General features: G+C 45.6%; 1 protein-coding gene across 1 annotated transcript in view; it reads left to right on the forward strand.

Moving 5' to 3' along the window:
• Positions 1-16,701, forward strand: part of LOC137368805 (coiled-coil domain-containing protein 186-like) — a 320,706-nt gene extending 304,005 nt beyond the window's left edge. The window contains exon 20 of the mRNA XM_068029009.1: positions 16,457-16,701. Within this exon, the coding sequence (XP_067885110.1) occupies positions 16,457-16,701 (245 nt within the window). The remainder of the gene's footprint in view (positions 1-16,456) is intronic.
• The last annotated feature ends 207 nt before the right edge of the window (positions 16,702-16,908 follow it).

Genomic DNA, 16,908 nt, shown 5'->3' on the forward strand with positions numbered 1-16,908 from the left:
CAGCAAGGCAGGGGACAGGGAGATTTTGCTGAACTTAACAGCAGAATCTCACTCGCATTTTTTTAGTTTATTCGCTGGCCAAATAGACAGACTGGTCGACTGCTGGAAGTGAACTTCAGTAGCAGGAGGTTCCATCTGGGGACTCATGGGGACATTCCCCACCAGTCAGGAGGGGGAGCGAGGCCATGATGGGGAGAGGGGAGAGAGGCCATGATCTGGAGGGGGAGAGAGGCTGTGTTTGGGAGGGGGCCCACAGATGCTGCGATTGAGAGGGGGAGGGAGAGAGGCTGTGATGGGATAGGGAGAGAGGCCGTGATTGGGATTGGGAGAGAGGCCATAATCAGGATGGGGAGAGGGGCTGTGATCGAGATGGGGAGAGATTGAGCCCAGCTCAGTCGGTAGAGCATCAGACTTTTAATCTGAGGGCCCAGGGTTCCCGGCCCCTGTTCGGGCACAGTGGCACAGTGGTTAGCACTGTGGCCTCACAGCTCCAGCGACCCGGGTTCAGTTCTGGGTACTGCCTGTGTGGAGTTTGCAAGTTCTCCCTGTGACCGTGTGGGTTTCTGCTGGGTGCTCTGGTTTCCTCCCACAACCAAAGACTTGCAGGTTGATAGGTAAATTGGCCATTGTAAATTGCTCTGTGTAGGTAGATGGTGGGGATGTGGCAGAGAATGTAGGATTAGTATAAATGGGTGGTTGTTGGTTGGCACAGACTCGGTGGGCTGAAGGGCCTGTTTCAGTGCTGTATCTATATAAAAAAAAAGAGGCTGGAATCAGGATGAGGACAGAGACCCTGATCGGGATGAGGAGAGAGACTGCAATCAAGAGCGGGGAGAGAGGCCATTGTTTGGGGTGGGGGGAGTGGGTGTAGAGAGGTCACAATGGGAGGGGAGAGAGGCCAGAATTGAGAGGGGGAGAGAGGCTGTGGTCAGGAGGGGGTGGGATGGGCAGAGAGACCATTATTGGGGGGTGGGGAGAGAGGCTGTAATTGGGAGTGGGGAGAGAGTCCACAATGGGGAGGGGAGGAGAGGGGAGGGGTGGGGAGAGAGGCCACTATCAGGAGCAAGGAGCGAGTCTGCAATTGGCATGGGGGCTGAGAGGCTACTGTGTGTTTTCCAGTATTTTCTATTTTAATGAAGGACTTCCAACGTCCACAGCATTTTGCTTTTCTTGTCCGATATCCAGTACTGGGTGTGCAGAAATTTCTTCCAATTAAATATTGGGAAGACCGAAGCTATTGTCTTCATTCCCCATTACAAACTTGGTTCCCCTAGCCACTGACAGCATCCCTCTCCCTGACAAATCCGATCTGCCCAATTACCGCCCCATCAATCTACTATCAAGCATCAGCAAAGGACTGAAAGGAGTCATTGACAGTGCTATCAAGCAGCATTTACTCACCAATAACCTGAAACTAGCAGCTGAGCGTAGTGGATACAGCAAAAGCTGTGGGCCCAGACAACATCCTGGCTGAAGACTTGTGCTGCAGAACTAGCTGTGCCCCTATTCAGCTGTTCCAGTATAGCTACAACACTGGCATCGACACAACAATGTGAAAAATTATCCAGGTATATCCTGTCCACAAAAAGCAGGACAAATCCGATTCGGCCAATTACTGCCCTATCAGCCAATTCTCAATCATCAACGAAGTAATGGAAGGTGTCATTGACAGAGCTATCAAGCAGCACCAATAACCTGCTCACCAATGATCAGTTTGGGTTCCGCCAGGTTAGGCTCTTTCTTCTCGGCTCTACACCTCATTACAACCTTGGTCAAAACAGGGACAAAAGAGCTGAATTCAGGTGGTGAGATGAGAGTGACTGTCTTTGACATCAAGGTAGCATCTGATTAAATGTGGCATCAAGAAGCCTTAGCAAAATTTAAGTCAATGGGAATCAGGAGGAAAACTCTCCGTTGGTTGGAGTCATACCTAGTACAAAGGAAGATGATTGTAGTTGTTGAAGGTCTATCAACTCTGCCCAGAACATTGCTGCAGGAGTTCTTCAGGACAGCGTACTAGGTCCAATCATCTTCAGCTGCTTCATCAATGACCTTTCTTCCATCGTGAGTTCAGAAGTGGGAATGTTCACTGATGATTGCACAATGTTCGGTTCCATTCGCAACTCCTCAGATAATGAATTAGTCTTTGCCTGCATGCAGCGAGACCTGGACAACATTCAGGCTTGGACTAATAGTGGCAAGTAACATTTGCGCCACACAAGTGCCAGGCAATGCTCATCTCTAACAAGAGAGAACCTAATCATCTCCCCTTGATATTCAATGGAATTACCATTGCTGAAACCCCACCATCACAGCTTGGAGGTCACCATTGACAAGAAACTTAACTGAAGCAGCTGCATAAATACTGTGACTACAAGAGCAGGTCAGAGGTTGCAAACTCTGCAGCAATTATCTCACCTCCTGACTCCCCAAAGGCTGAACAAAATCTACAAGGTACAAGTCAGGAGTGTGATGGAATATTCTCCACTTGTCTCTATGAGCGTAGCTCCAACAAAACTCAGGAAGCTCGACACCATCCAGGATAAAGCAGCCCGCTTGATCGGCACCCCATCCACCACCTTAAACGTTCACTCCCTCCACCATCGACACACAGTGGCAGCAGTGTATACTGTCTACAAGATGCACTGCAGGAACTCACCAAGGCTTCTTCAACAGCAGCTTCCAAACCCGCGACCTCTACCACCTAGAAGGACAAGGGCAGCCAGGCACTTGGGAATACCACCATCTGCAGGTTCCCCTCCGAGGCACACACCATCCTGACTTGGAAATATATCGCCGTTCCTTCACTGTCGCTGGGTCAAAATCCTGGAACTCCCTCCCTAACAGCCCTGTGGGTGTACCTACACCACATGGACTGCAGCAGCTCAAGTAGGTTGCTCACCGCCATCATCTCAAGGGAAATTAGGGATGGGCAATAAATGCTGCCCTTGCCAGCAATGCCCACATCCATTAATGAATAAAAAGAAGCTGCCTGAGGCTGAACCAGACTGTTCACAACCTTGGTGTCATATTTGACCCAAAGATGAGCTTTGACCACATATCCAAGCCATCACTAAAGCCTATAACCAGCTCCATAATCACTCAACTCCATCTCTGCTTCACCTGTTCTTCTGCTGAAACCCTCATCCTTACCTTTGTTTCCTCTGGACTTGACTATTCCAACACACTCCTGGCTTGTCTGTCACATTCTAACCTCTGTATCCTTGGGGTCATGCATAACTGTGTCCTTAATCGCATGAAGTTCTGTTTACCCATTACCGCTGTGCTCACTGACCTACATTGCCTCCCAGTTAAGCAACGTCTCAGTTTTAAAATTCTCAGCCATGTTTTCAAAACCCTCTATGGCCTCACCCCTCCCTATCTCTGTACTCTCCTCCAGCTCCACAACCCTCCAAGATATCTGCACTTCTCTAATTTTGGCCTCTTATGGATCTCCTATTGCTCCACTATTGGTGGCCATACCTTCAGCTGCCTAGGCTCTAAGCTTAGAATTCTCTCCCTAAATCTTTCCACCTGTCTTTCTTCCTTTAAGATGCTGTTTAAAACCTATATCTTTGACCAAGCTTTGGTCATCTGTCCTAATATTACCTAATGTGGATCGGTGTCAAATTTTGCTTTATAATGCTCCTGTGCAGTGCCTTGAGTCGTTTTATTTAGTTAAAGGCACTATATAAACACCAGTTGTTGTTTTGAATCCTTATCCTTGTTCCAACCAGCTTCATCCTTTCATGCTCATCTCTTTAGGCTCACCCTTCCCATATGCATATTGCGCTCGGTCTATTTGGTCTGTATCTGATCACCCTCCCACAATTATCCTCACCATTGTCCCTCAATTTACATTTCCTATACCCAACTGATCTTTTCCCTGTGACCTTTTGTTGGGGAAAGCAGCTGCTGAGTAATTCCTGCCTCTATTTTGAGAGTCCATTCTTGGCCTTAACTAGGAATGGCCTTTTGAAGTGCAGGGCCAGGGTTCCCCAAAAGGGGACAAGTGATACCAGAATGAGGCAAACAGCCTTGGGAAACCCGGCTGCTGAAGGGAGGCGGGGGCTGCTAACTCCAGCAGATAAGTTCCTTTCCAGCACTGCTTGTGGGCCAGCAGGAGCAGGAATGCTTTACGCCGACCCATCAAGCTAATCTGCTTCCCCCGCAATTGGCTGCACCACCTCCTGCCTGTAATTGGATTCTCACAACCCCCCTGCTAATCGATCTTTCTCTGAGCCACAATTTCCCCCCAAGTCACCATCTCCCACCAGTTCATCCTTTCCAATCCCGACCCACCAGGCTTTTCTGATCCGTCCGTTCTTTCTTCTGCAGCCTCCAATCTTCCCCAACCCTTACAATCTCCCCCTGACCTTTCCAATCTCTACTCCCCCCAACCCACGATCCATCTCCCCTTTCACACCCAACTTCCAATCTCTCCCGACACTGGCCTCTGATCTCCCCTGACACAGGTTTCCAATGTCCTTTCTGGTTTCACCCTCCTCTCCACTTCCCAGTTGTCCGATGCTGAAGGCCTACCCGCCTGACAGCTAGACAACCCATCTGGTTCTGTGTGGTCAGGAAATAGAGACAAAAAGTGTTTTCAGGTCCTACTCATTAAGTTCGGTAGGACCTGAGGGATTACCATTCTTCTGGGTTTCCTTAATGCAAAACTGCCTTGCCCCCACATTACCTGTGCCTCCACTCCCTCCCCGTCTCCCCTTTAAATATCAGGGCCAAACATCAAAGGTGAAGAAATATGTTGCTTTCCCCTCCACTTCTTCCCCTCTTGCCTTTCTCTTGCTCTCCTCCCTTCTGTGTTCTCTGATCCCTTCATCCTCTCCTTCCCCTTTCCTCCTGACTCCTCTATCCCTCCCCTACTTCCCCTCCTTCCCACCTTCCCTCTACTTCCTTTTCAACTGAGCCACCTCTGCTCCTTTCCCTCCCTCCCTCATTTTGCAGAGTGGTTGTGAGGAGTTACGCTAGAGGAAATTGATGCACCTAGGGGGAGATCTAGGAAAACCTGGTCAGGAAGGCAAGTTGGGCAGATGCGTGTTAAGGCTGAGTGAGAGAGTTGGAGGCTGAGAGTATAGAAACTCAGACAGACAGATAGACAAAGAAATTGGCAAACCTGAGATGGCACAAGACTAAGACACAGAAGGACTGAGACACCGACCCTGAGGAAAGAAAGACTGTGACCGAGAATTCCCATTTGTGCTGCATTTCCAGCAAAGTAATGCTGGCAGAGCAGGAGCAGCTGCAAATAAGATCCTGGCCTATGTATAGCAGAGAGAGAGGAAAGGAGCGAAGGTGTGTAAGAGACATATAGAATACCAGACATATAAAAGGAAAAAAGGGAAAGAAAGGCATATATACCAAAAAAACACAAAAGCACATCCACTGGGAATTTCCTCTGGGGTTCTCCTCATCAGACACCATAACTTCGCTGGAAGACCCTTTGAATACATATCTAGCTGGGGTTTCTGCCAATCCTCCACTGAAGCTATGCTTGCCAGTTGGGAGAACGCTTGAGGAAGGTCCGGGAGATGAGCCATGAGAGATATATTGGAAAGAGACAGAATCAAGCAGAGACTTACATAAAGGGAGATGGTCAGGAACAAACCTAGAGATACAGTCAATAATAAAAATGTGAGTGTCAACTGAGAGAGAAAAGATGGAAACAGAAAATATGGAAGACAAAGAAAGATGGAGAAATGGTAGTGAGAAAGAATTAGAGAGCGGAAAACAAAGAGAAACATTAAGGATCATTTTAACTCCCTAAAACAGGTCAGTTTGGTTTAGGTGGGAGGTTAAAAAGCTAAAAATCTGATACAAGAATCTAACCCACCTCAAACCCGCTTACTTCCAGTTTTAACAGAGGCTGCACAAGGGGCAGGTGACCAATCCGCTCTCAGGAGGTGGGTTGGTCATTTAAATATTTTAGTGAGCCTTCATTTTAACAGTGATTCTATTTTTAACCAGTCAGCCAGGTTTCCCTGACCTTGAGAAATCTGGCAGGTGAAAGGAGGTGAGAAGGGCTGAATCCATGAGGTAAGTGTGTTTACAGCACTGCTTGTGGGTCAAAAGGAGCAGGAGTGTTTCCTCTAGGCCCAAGAAGCTTATCAGGAACCCCCCCCCCCCCCCTCTTCTGCTCCCCCCTGCCCCCACAATGATCTGTCTGCTCCACCCTGCGATCAGATCCCTGACCACCTTCTTCCCCACACCACCCCCCACCTCGTCCCAGCCCGACAATCCGATTACCTCCAACAACTATCTGCTCCCCCCCACACGTCACAATCTCTCCCATCCTGTGCCTCCCTGTCCACTAGACCTATCTGTTCTCAGCTCAGCTGCAGGTTTGTGCCTGAGGCATTACTGACAAACAGGCAGGAAGCATCAGTCAAGCTGGCTGTGGACAGAAACCTACAGAAAAATAAAAGCTGTTCTGCAGTTATAAACTGCAGGATGCCTGGGAAACTCATATTTCTAGGTTTCCAGTTCCTAACTTGTTCCTTCCCCTGCACAGAGCATGCCTCAGAGGTAACATTGGAGCCATTGATATAGGGCCAGGCATATTTATCTTTTTTTTGCCTATGTGCAATGTCACTAGAGGTCAACTAGGTTGTTGTTGCAAATAATGACCAAAAAGTGGGACGAAACAGTATCTATTACAGTAATTATCTAGAAATGTTTCTTAGAAAAGCACAAGGGACTGAGGGAGAATTTCCATGGGCTTCTCCCAATCTCTCTCTGTAACTTTGATGGAAAATCTGCAGGAACCCTGGAAAAATATTGCAATTAGTTATTTTTGACTGTTATTTGCCTGTTATTTCTCCAAGGGTTCTACCGATCTCTCACTGCCGAATCCCTGTGGAAATTCCAGGCAAAGCAGTGTAAGTTGTAATACTGTAAGTTAAAGCACGAATGAATAAAGAATCTGACGGGAAAAGTTGTATACTAGGGTGAATATCATGGGATTTGTCACAGAGTATCATAGCGCAACAATCATTTACTTAACTACATAGTGGACAGTATTGATGTTTCATGGTATAATATTTCTGTCAGTGGTTAGCACCGCAGCCTCACAGCTCCAGCGACCCGGGTTCAATTCTGGGTACTGCCTGTGTGGAGTTTGCAAATTCTCCCTGTGTCTGCGTGGGTTTTCTCCGGGTGCTCTGGTTTCCTCCCACAGCCAAAAGACTTGCAGGTTGATAGGTAAATTGGCCATTATAAATTGCCCCTAGTATAGGTAGGTGGTAGGGGAATATAGGGACAGGTGAGGATGTGGTAGGAATATGGGATTAGTATAGGATTAGTATAAATGGGTGGTTAATGGTCGGCACAGACTCGGTGGGCCGAAGGGCCTGTTTCAGTGCTGTATCTCTAAATCAAATCAAATCAAAACATATCCTTTGACAAACCCTGAGCAATGACACATGAGATCCTTTCGTCTATATCTATTTAGTGTGACAGTCACATTTTTCACCTGATTGGTATAACATCGTATTCCTAAAAGAACAACTTTACCACAACTGAACAACCTTAACTTAACCCAGCAAAAGCAATTAGTCTCTAATCAAACCAAAAGCAAAATACTGCAGATGCTAGATACCTGAAATAAAAACAGAGAATGCTGGAAATAATCAGCATGTCAGACAGCATCTGTGGAGAGATACTGAGTTAACAGAGGAAAAATTGGCCTGTTTTCAGGTGCGGGCATTGCAATATGTGTTACCCTGCGCCCTATTCCATTGAGGCGGGCAGCACATAAACTTTGTGCTGCTTCCTCAGCTAAATTATTTCAGCATGGAGCCCAGCACAGAATGTGCTGCTGACTAGCTGCATACTCAAAAGGAGGCCCAGTTAATACATTTGGAATAAAAAGATAGTCTCAGTAATGGTGAGCATGAAACTACCAGATTGTCATAAAAACCCATCAGGTTCACTAATGTCCTTTAGGGAAATCTGCTGTCCTTACCCGGTCTGGCCTACATGTGACTCCAGACCCACAGCAATGTGGTTGACTACTAACTGTCCTCTGAAATGGCCTAGGAAGCCACTCAGTTGTATCAAACCCTACAGAAAAGTCAAAAAAGAGTAAAACCGGACAGACCACCAGGCACCGACCTAGGCACCTGAAACCACAAAGGCAAACCCTGCCCTGTCCACCCTGCGAAGTTGTCCTCAACATCTGGGGACTTGTGCCAAAATTGAGAGAGCTCTCTCACAGATTAGTTTTTTTTATTTGTTTAATGGGATGTAGGCGTCACTGGCAAGACCAGCATTTGTAGCCCATTAATTTCCCTTGAGAAGGTGGTGGGAAGCTGCCTTCTTGAAATGCTGCAGTCTTTCTTGTGCGGGTAACCCCACAGTGCTGTTAGGAAGGGAGTTCCAGGATATTGATCCAACGACAGTGAAGGAACGGTGATATATTTCCAAGTCAGGATGGTGTGTGACTTGGAGGGGAACTTGGTATTCCCATGCATCTGCTGCCTTTGTCCTTCTAGGTGAAAGAGGTCACAAGTTTGGAAGATGCTGTTGAAGGAGGTGTGATGAGTTGCTGCAGCGCATCTTGTATATGGTACACACTGCTGCCACTGTAGATGGTGTACTGGCTTGGCATTTGTGTGGCGCAAATGTTACTTGCCATTTATCAGCCCAAGCCTGAATGTTATCCAGGACTTGCTGCATAAGGACATTGACTACTTCAGTATCTGCGAACATTCTCACTTCTGACCTTATGATGGAGGGAAGGTCATTGATGAAGCAACTGAAAATGGTTGGGCTTAGGACACTATCCTGAGGGATTCCTGCAGCAATGTCCTGGGGTGAGTTGATTGGCCTTCAACAACCAGAACGATTTTCCTTTGTGCTAGGTATGACTCCAACCAGTGGAGAGTTTTCCCTCTGATTGCCATTGACTTCAATTTTGCTAGAGCTCCTTGATGCCACACTCGGTCAAATGCTGCTTTGATATTAAGGTCAATCACTCTGACCTCACCTCTTGAATTCAGCTCTTTTGTCCATGTTTGGACCAAGGCTGTAATGAGGTCAGGAGCTGAGTGGCTCTGGCAGAACCCAAACTGAGCATCCGTGAACAGGTTGTTGCTGTTTAAGTGGCACTTGATAGCACTGTCGACGACACCTTCCATCACTTTGCTGTGACTGAAAGTAGACTGATGGGCAGTAATTGGCCAGATCGGATTTGTCCTGCTTTTTATGGACAGGGCATATCTGGGCAATTTTCCACATTGTCATGTAGATTCTAGTGTTGTAACTGTACAGGAACAGCTTTGCTAGGGGCTCGACTAGTTCTACAGCACAAGTCTTCAGTACTACAGCCTGACATAGACATAGTCATACCCACTGAATCATATCTTACAGCCAATGTCCCAGACTCTTTCATTACCATTCCTGAGTATGGCCCGTCCCACCGGCAGGTATAATCCAATAATCATCCCTCAACAAAAGAATACTCAGACTGGTCATTTATCTCATCAGTTTTTCATGCTAACTTACAAAATGTTGAAAAGTTGATGATCTGCTGAAAAAATCTGACAATTCAATAAAAAAGGGAAACAGCTTTTAATAAAGTCCAATGACCAGGCCATCTTCGACTGAGTAAATTTATTCCTTTTGAATACTTTGAATTTCATGATTTTATTAAAGTTTCTCCATGTGGATTTGAATGAATAATGATTTAGAGCTGAATGCCAGAGGAAAATGGAAAGCTGCCTTCAACATCAAGGCAGCATTCAACCAAGGAGCTGTCCAAAAACTGAGATCAGTGAGGTTCAAAGGGAAAACCTTCCAGTGGCTAAAGTTATATTTGACATGTAGTAAGATCATCATGGTTGTCAGAGGGCAGTGATAGCAGCCTCACAACAATGCTGCACAGGGCTCCTCAGGCTATTGTCTTTGGCCTTTAGTTGCTTCATCAATGACCTTCCCTTCACTGTAAAGTCAGGTGTGGAGCTGATTCCAATGTTCTGTCGCAGTCACAAACACTGCAATTATGAAGTATCCCATGCCAGCATACAGAAGGAATTGCATAACATCCATGTTTAGGCTGTAAAAATTGTGCTGCCTAAGTGCCTGATAAGGACCCTCTCCAGCAAGAGGAAGCCCAAAACCGCCCCTGACCTTCAGCGGTTCCACAATTGCTGAGTACCCAATCATCAATGTTTTGAGGGTGATCGTTGGGCTTAACAGGACCAGCCTTATCAAACCTTGGCTGTAAGAACAGATGTTACGACCAGGTGAGAAAGGGGTCTCGGGGTTCTCTCTCAGCCTTTTCCTGGTTTGACCATAACAGGGTTTAATTTTTAAAACACCCTGCTTTAGCTTCCCCTCAGTGAATCCTTGTTCATTGCTCTCCAATTGTAATGGCAAAGAAATGAACCACACAGGCTTTCTTAGATTTAAACAAGAAAGGTGTAGGTTTATTCACCTTAAAACTCTACTTCGGTTAAAACTACTAAAAATACGCAATGTGATCAAGCTAGCATGCATACGCAATAAACACACACGCATATAGAGACAGAAAAGGAGAAAGAATCAAGGGGAAAGGTTTGAAGCAATAGCTGGAGTTCATTTACTGTCTTTTGAGTTTGATGTAAAGTGTTTGATTGCAGTTCGATCCTGCTGTCTCGTTGGGGTCCAGTGCACTCTTTCAAACTTGTTTCGATGGTTTTCTGTCTTGGCTCAGTTTCTTCCGTGGGTCCCTGTCTTTACGTGAGAAGGAGGCCTTCCTTCTCTTTTTGTCTTCAAATTGCAGTCTTTGTTTTTCGTGAGAGAGAGAGAGACAGTGAGACAGGGAGATGCTGTCTTCCTTCAAGTTCAATTGCAGTCTGACTCAAACTGTTCTGTGAGCACAATTCAAGACTTCAATTTGGCCAGCAGGTTAGTCATGTGACTAACCCCTTATTTGGAACAATCGTTCCTGCGGTTTATGGATTGTCCATCTTAACATATACCCTCAGTGGGGGGAATAGAATGCTGGCTTTTTACACATTCAATGTCCAGTGATCAAAATCCATTTGGGTTAATTGAATCAAGGAGCAGTTCCATTGTCTTCTCCAGGCAACTGTCTCTTAGAATGCAAATGTTTCCAGCCACATCCTTTTAAAATGCAAGTAAAGCCATATTTCAGTCCAGTAAGAGTTTAAAAATTAATGTTCCATATGGCAAAATTAATATGCCTCATTCTTGGCAGGTGGTGTTTTCATCACACAGAGCAGAGAATGAATACTCCACAATAAGTGTTTCACCTCTGACCACCTGTCTAGACAGGTATCGTCGTAACGACACACAAGAAGCTTGAGTATGCAGGGCAAAGCAGTCTACTTGATCAATGTGCCTGCTACTCGGCTCAATATTCACCCCTTCACCACAAGCACACTGTGCTTACTGTATATACAATCTACAGCCTGATTTGAAGCTGCATTTTGATAATAGATGACATTATTAGTTGGTGTTTTGCACCATATTATTCCACAACTCAGTAAATTATCCTTTTTATAAATAACTAGGTGCTTTTTTTCTTAAGGGTCACAATCCATGGAAGTGATACAGCACAACTTATTTGACATTACAGATTTATGCTACATTATCAAACGGTCATTTCAGCCATATTTAAATGTGGTTTTGGCATTTGAACCTGCACACATACTTCCTGACATGAAGTAAATATGTCAGGAAGTAAATGTCGAAATTGAAGCTAGAACATGGGAGCAGTTTCTGATTCTCTAGCGCCTCATTTGTGGCTAAAATTAGTACACTACTGTAGCCTGTCACAATAACAGAACCACCTGCTCTAATTTTCGAGTGGTCCCCAATTTAGGTGGCCAGAACTCTTGCCAGAAATGGATGGAAAACTCATGAATATAAGGAAATCTGGGACACGTCATTGTCAAAACCCCAAACACTATTTTCATCTGTTCAGTTTGCCACCAGCAGTTCCTCAACCCAACCACAAACCATGGGCAAAACAATTCAGAAGGTAGCCATTTTCAGGAGTATTTAAAGACATCTTCAGCTACTGACAGGTAAAACTCTGGGAAGTTTTGGGAAACAATGGGCAGAATCTTATGCCTTTAAATATTTTCAGAAGTCGGGACCAAAAGCAGGTCCTGGCTGCCTGCTTACTCGATCTTACTAGAGGCAGCTAGTTAAGACACTGCCTCCTGGAGGGCCATCCAATTAAGAATGACGGATGGGACATGCATCTCTGTGGGCCAATGGGAGGGGCTGCAGAATTGTCCTGCCGGCAGCCTCACCAGGAGAGGTGGGTGCTGCTGCAGCATGCAGGAGCACGTGAGGGCACCTCAAGATGGAAGTGCCCTCTGAAGATGTAGGGAAATTTTACAATTATTTTTGACCACAGCTGCCAGGCCATCATTGTGGAGGGGACCCCCTCTGCAGGTTGGCCTGTGGCCGCAGCTGTGACTCTGTGGCAGAAGCAGCTCCAGGGAGGTGGGGTGGGGGAGGATAAATAAAGGAGGCTTAATGGGCATCCTGGCCTGCAAGGCTTTGCCCACAGTGTGGGACCTGTTCGCTACCGGTAAGATCCCGGTGGCATCCCCACTCTGGCCCCAAGTTGCCCGATACTTAGCACTGATTGGCTACCCACTGCTGCCGGTTGGGTAGCTGCTTCTGTTGCACACCTGCGTCCGGCAAGATTACCTGGAGGCGGGAATGCATCAGGTGGCCTACCCGAAGTGTCATTTTCAAAATTCACACCCCACCCACCCCCCCCAACCCCAACCCACCACAAAAGCCACCTGGTAAGATTCCTCCCATTATGCTTATACTGCAGGATGATTTCAAAGTACTTATGGTATCTATAGAATGCTCCAAACACTGCTTTCTGGCAACACATCTTTTCCTCATGTGGGTTCCTCTGCCAATTCCACTCTACCAAGAGGAGGAGGTGGAGCAGCAGGAGGAGGAAGGAGCTAACAAAACTACAAGTGCAGGAAGAGCAACTAGATGGAGGTACATTTGCAAAAATCCTTACCCTCCCAAAAAGGCCCACGACAGCATATGTGCATTCCTCTGAGATGCAGTTCATAAGCGGTCTTCTGTAGGGCGACCATCAGTGTTGTATTTCCTCCTACAACAAACCCTGCAACCAGCTACCCCAGCTGGCATAACTTTGCATGTTGCTGTCATGGTCACGGCAGCCCTGAACTTCCTTGCTTTCCACTCCTTCCAGATTGCCACGGGGCATCAGTAATATCAGTCAGTCTGCAGTTCCTACTTGCATTAAGCAGGTGACTAATGCAATGTTTGCGAAAGCAAATGCTTTCATTACTTTCCCATAGACATCCAGAAGCAACAGAATAGGGCTATGTGATTTGTGCCGATTACAAGCTCCCCCTAACACCAGACATCATTGACTGTTGACTACATCCACATTGCCCTGTGTGCTCCTTCATGCAAACACTATGCCTTTAAGAATAACAAGATGATTACCTGCAGCACATTATGTCAGTCAGTGTCTGTTTTTCTGGCAACTGCTATGATGCTTTTATACTGAAGCAATCTTCCATCCTCCCACATTTTACCTCTTCACAGCAAATGAAAGACTTACTCTTTCATAGAATCATAAAATAGTTACAGCACAGAAGGAGACCATTCAATCGATCATGCCCATGCCAGCTCTCTGCAAGACAAACTCAGCCAATTCATCCCCCACCCTTTCCCTGTAGCTCTGCAAATTTTTTCTCTTGGCTGCTTATCCAATTCTCCTTTGAAAGCCTTGATTTTATCTGCCTTCACCACCCTCACAGTTAGTGCTTTCCAGATCCTAACCATTCACTGTATTAAAAAGTTTTCTCTCATGTCACCATTGGTTCTTTTGCCAATCGCCTTAAATTGATATCCTCTGGTTCTTGACCCTTCCACCAATGCGAACAATTTCTCTCTATCTACTCAGTCTAGATTTTGAACATCTCTATCAAATCTCCTCTCAACCTTCTTTAAGGAGAACAACCCCAGCTTCTCCAATCTATCCATGGAACTGAAGTTTCTATCCCTGGAACCATTTTTGTAAATCTTTTCTTTACCCTCTATGATGCCTTCTCATCCTTCCTAAAGTGTGGTGCCCAGAATTGGACACAATACTCCAGTTGAGGCTGAACCAGAGTTTTATAAAGATTCATCATAACTTCTTTGCTTTTGTATTCTATGCCTCCAGTTATAAAGCCCAGGATCCAATATGCCTTTTTAAACACTTTCTCAACCTGCCCTGCCTTAGTCTGAACTCACCTACTATTTCTTATTCTGATGCTATCTTCTTCTCTCAATCTTTTGTGCAGCTTGTTTAACCTTCCTGATGCTACATTTTGGTTCCCATCCTCCTGCCCAAGTTAGTTTAAACCCTCCCCAACAACACTAGCAAACTGTCCTGTGATGATATTGGTCCCAGCTGTGATTTGGTGCAACCCAACTGGCCTGTATAGGTCCCCCATCCCCCAGAACCAGTTCCAATGCTCCAGGAATCTAAAGCCCTCCCTCCTGCACCATCTCTCCAACTACACATTCATCTGTTCTATTCATCCTATTTCTGTACACACTAGCATGTGGCACTGGGAGTATTCTGGAGAGTTCTACCTTTGAGGTCCTGTTTGCTTGCCTCTTTCCGAGGTCCCTAACATCTGTCTGCAGGACCTCGTATCAGAGTACACTGCAAGAACAGCAAGAGACCCAAAAGCATAACAGGGAGAAACGGAGCAGGGTTGGGGGGAGAGAGAGAGAGAAAGCACTGCAGCACAGCAGGAATAAAAGGAACGGCAGGGAGACAAAGCACTCCGAGAACAGCCAGAGGCCTGTGAGAACAGCAGAGTAAAAGGAGGGGTGGAAAGAGAGAGAGAGAGAGAGAGACTGCACTGCGAAAACAGCAGGAGGCCTGAGAACACAGTGGGGTAAAAAGACAAGCAGAGAGTGCACTGAGAGAACAAATCAATGAAAAAAACTCAAGGAGTGATGTCACAGAACTGCAGGTAGATGACTCATTGTTTGAGAGCCTGGAGGTAAGGAGTGCGCACCTGAAGGAGTTGGGGAGCCGGAACAGCAGAGCGGAAGGAAGGTACACAAAAAACTAAAAGTGATGTCAGCACAAGGGAAGGTGCTGATTGGTGAGTATTTGGTGAGTTTTTTTATAGTAGTCTTTAATAAGTTTTTAGCTTATTTCTGTTAAGTTTAGTTAATCTCATAAATAGAGACGTGGGAGGAGAGAGGGGGGTGGAGAGAGAGTGGGGAGAGAGAGAGAGAGGTGAGAGAGATGGATACAGAGGGGAGAGAGAGAGAGATGAGAGATGGCCAGAGTGAGGGAGAGGCAGAGAGCAAGTGAGAGGGGGAGACAAAGAGATTAAGATCACTCCTGACAGATGGACATCTATCCAGATTCTCCACATCGCTACATCAAGTGTGTGGGCAGACATTGACTACTTGTGCAAGCAAAAACAATGCCAGGTATCTCACTAAATAGGGAGAAATGCATTTAAATCACTGTGTTTTGATGGCATTAGGTTTTATACACTTCTTTACAGATTAATCGCCCCCATGCCCGTGGTTGAGTCAATAATTTTGTCAAATGTCCGTGGTGCAGCATGTTGGTGCCTATCCCTGGCAATTAGGGATGCACAATAAATGCTGGCCTAGACAGCGATGCCCACATCCTATGAACAAACAAAAAAAACTCTTTGCACACAAAGATTTCAAGAAGGTTTATAATTTTATAACTTTATACAAATGTACTGCATCATCTGTATAAGAACATAAGAAATAGGAGCAGGAGTAGGCCATTCAACTCCTCAAGCCTGCCCCGCCATTCAATAAGATCATGGCTGATCTGTCCTAGGCCTCAACTCCTCTCTTGGGCCTGTTCCGCCTAACCCTCGACTCCCCGAGATTTCAAAAATCTATCTGCCTCCTCCTTAAATACATTTAGTGACCCAGCATACACATATTTTGTGTCCCTGGCTAGCAAAGTAGACTCAATGTATAAATTACCACCATATGCCCTCTGGAATTCCCAGCCCAACAGCTCTGCTTTATCAATGTTCTTGCTGCCATGAAAAGCAAGTTCCTGCTCTTCAATGTACTATCCATTTCATCTCTTTCTCCCACATGCTCAACATTCACCACCTTGTAAAGTGATTTGAAATGACACTCTGCCTAAGCGGAGCACAATGAAACTGCAAGTTATTGAAAACATTCCACAGTGCCTGTTATAATTCTATTTCTGGAACTCCATCTTCCTGAAAGCCATGACTGGTAAATAAAGAAAACCTATTCACAAAATGTACCATGCCTCTAGAATTGCTCTGTGCATTAAGCAATAATTCTTTGTATGATTCTGAAGCCTTTGAAGGTAGTAAATCTATTTTCAATACAGTGATAATTTTCCCTTCCCTTTTTGAAACAGTAATTAACCATCTGCTTACAGATTGTGATCAATATGATAGAACAAAGAGACCTCTTATGGGACCAGACACGTCGGTCAATTTGAGACCAACTTCAGAGCTTTTTACAATTCACCTATTGACAGAGGAATATGTCAAAATGTACATGAAGGTCATTGAATTTAAAGATTCCATGATTAAAAAAGTACTTAGAAAGGGTAAGTGTTGCGCAACATTTGGTAACACGTTACAATTAGTGGAAGCACTGCAACTGCCTCCCCATCCTTAGAATAAGGAGGAGAAAAATCAGCAAGTTGCCCTAATATCTAGAAAACCATGGCTGGAAATGTGCATATATAGATCCATGACATGGAAATGAGCCAGATTCTGGTATTGCCTGTCACCAATGGAACCAAATACCATGAAGAGTTACTATCTTCAGAAGAAGAAAGGGAAAGGGGAGAAAATGATAAACCTAAAAAAAATCACATTACTG

The sequence above is a fragment of the Heterodontus francisci genome, chromosome 4, assembly GCF_036365525.1.
Source record: "Heterodontus francisci isolate sHetFra1 chromosome 4, sHetFra1.hap1, whole genome shotgun sequence".
In the NCBI taxonomy this organism is placed as follows: Eukaryota; Metazoa; Chordata; class Chondrichthyes; order Heterodontiformes; family Heterodontidae; genus Heterodontus; species Heterodontus francisci.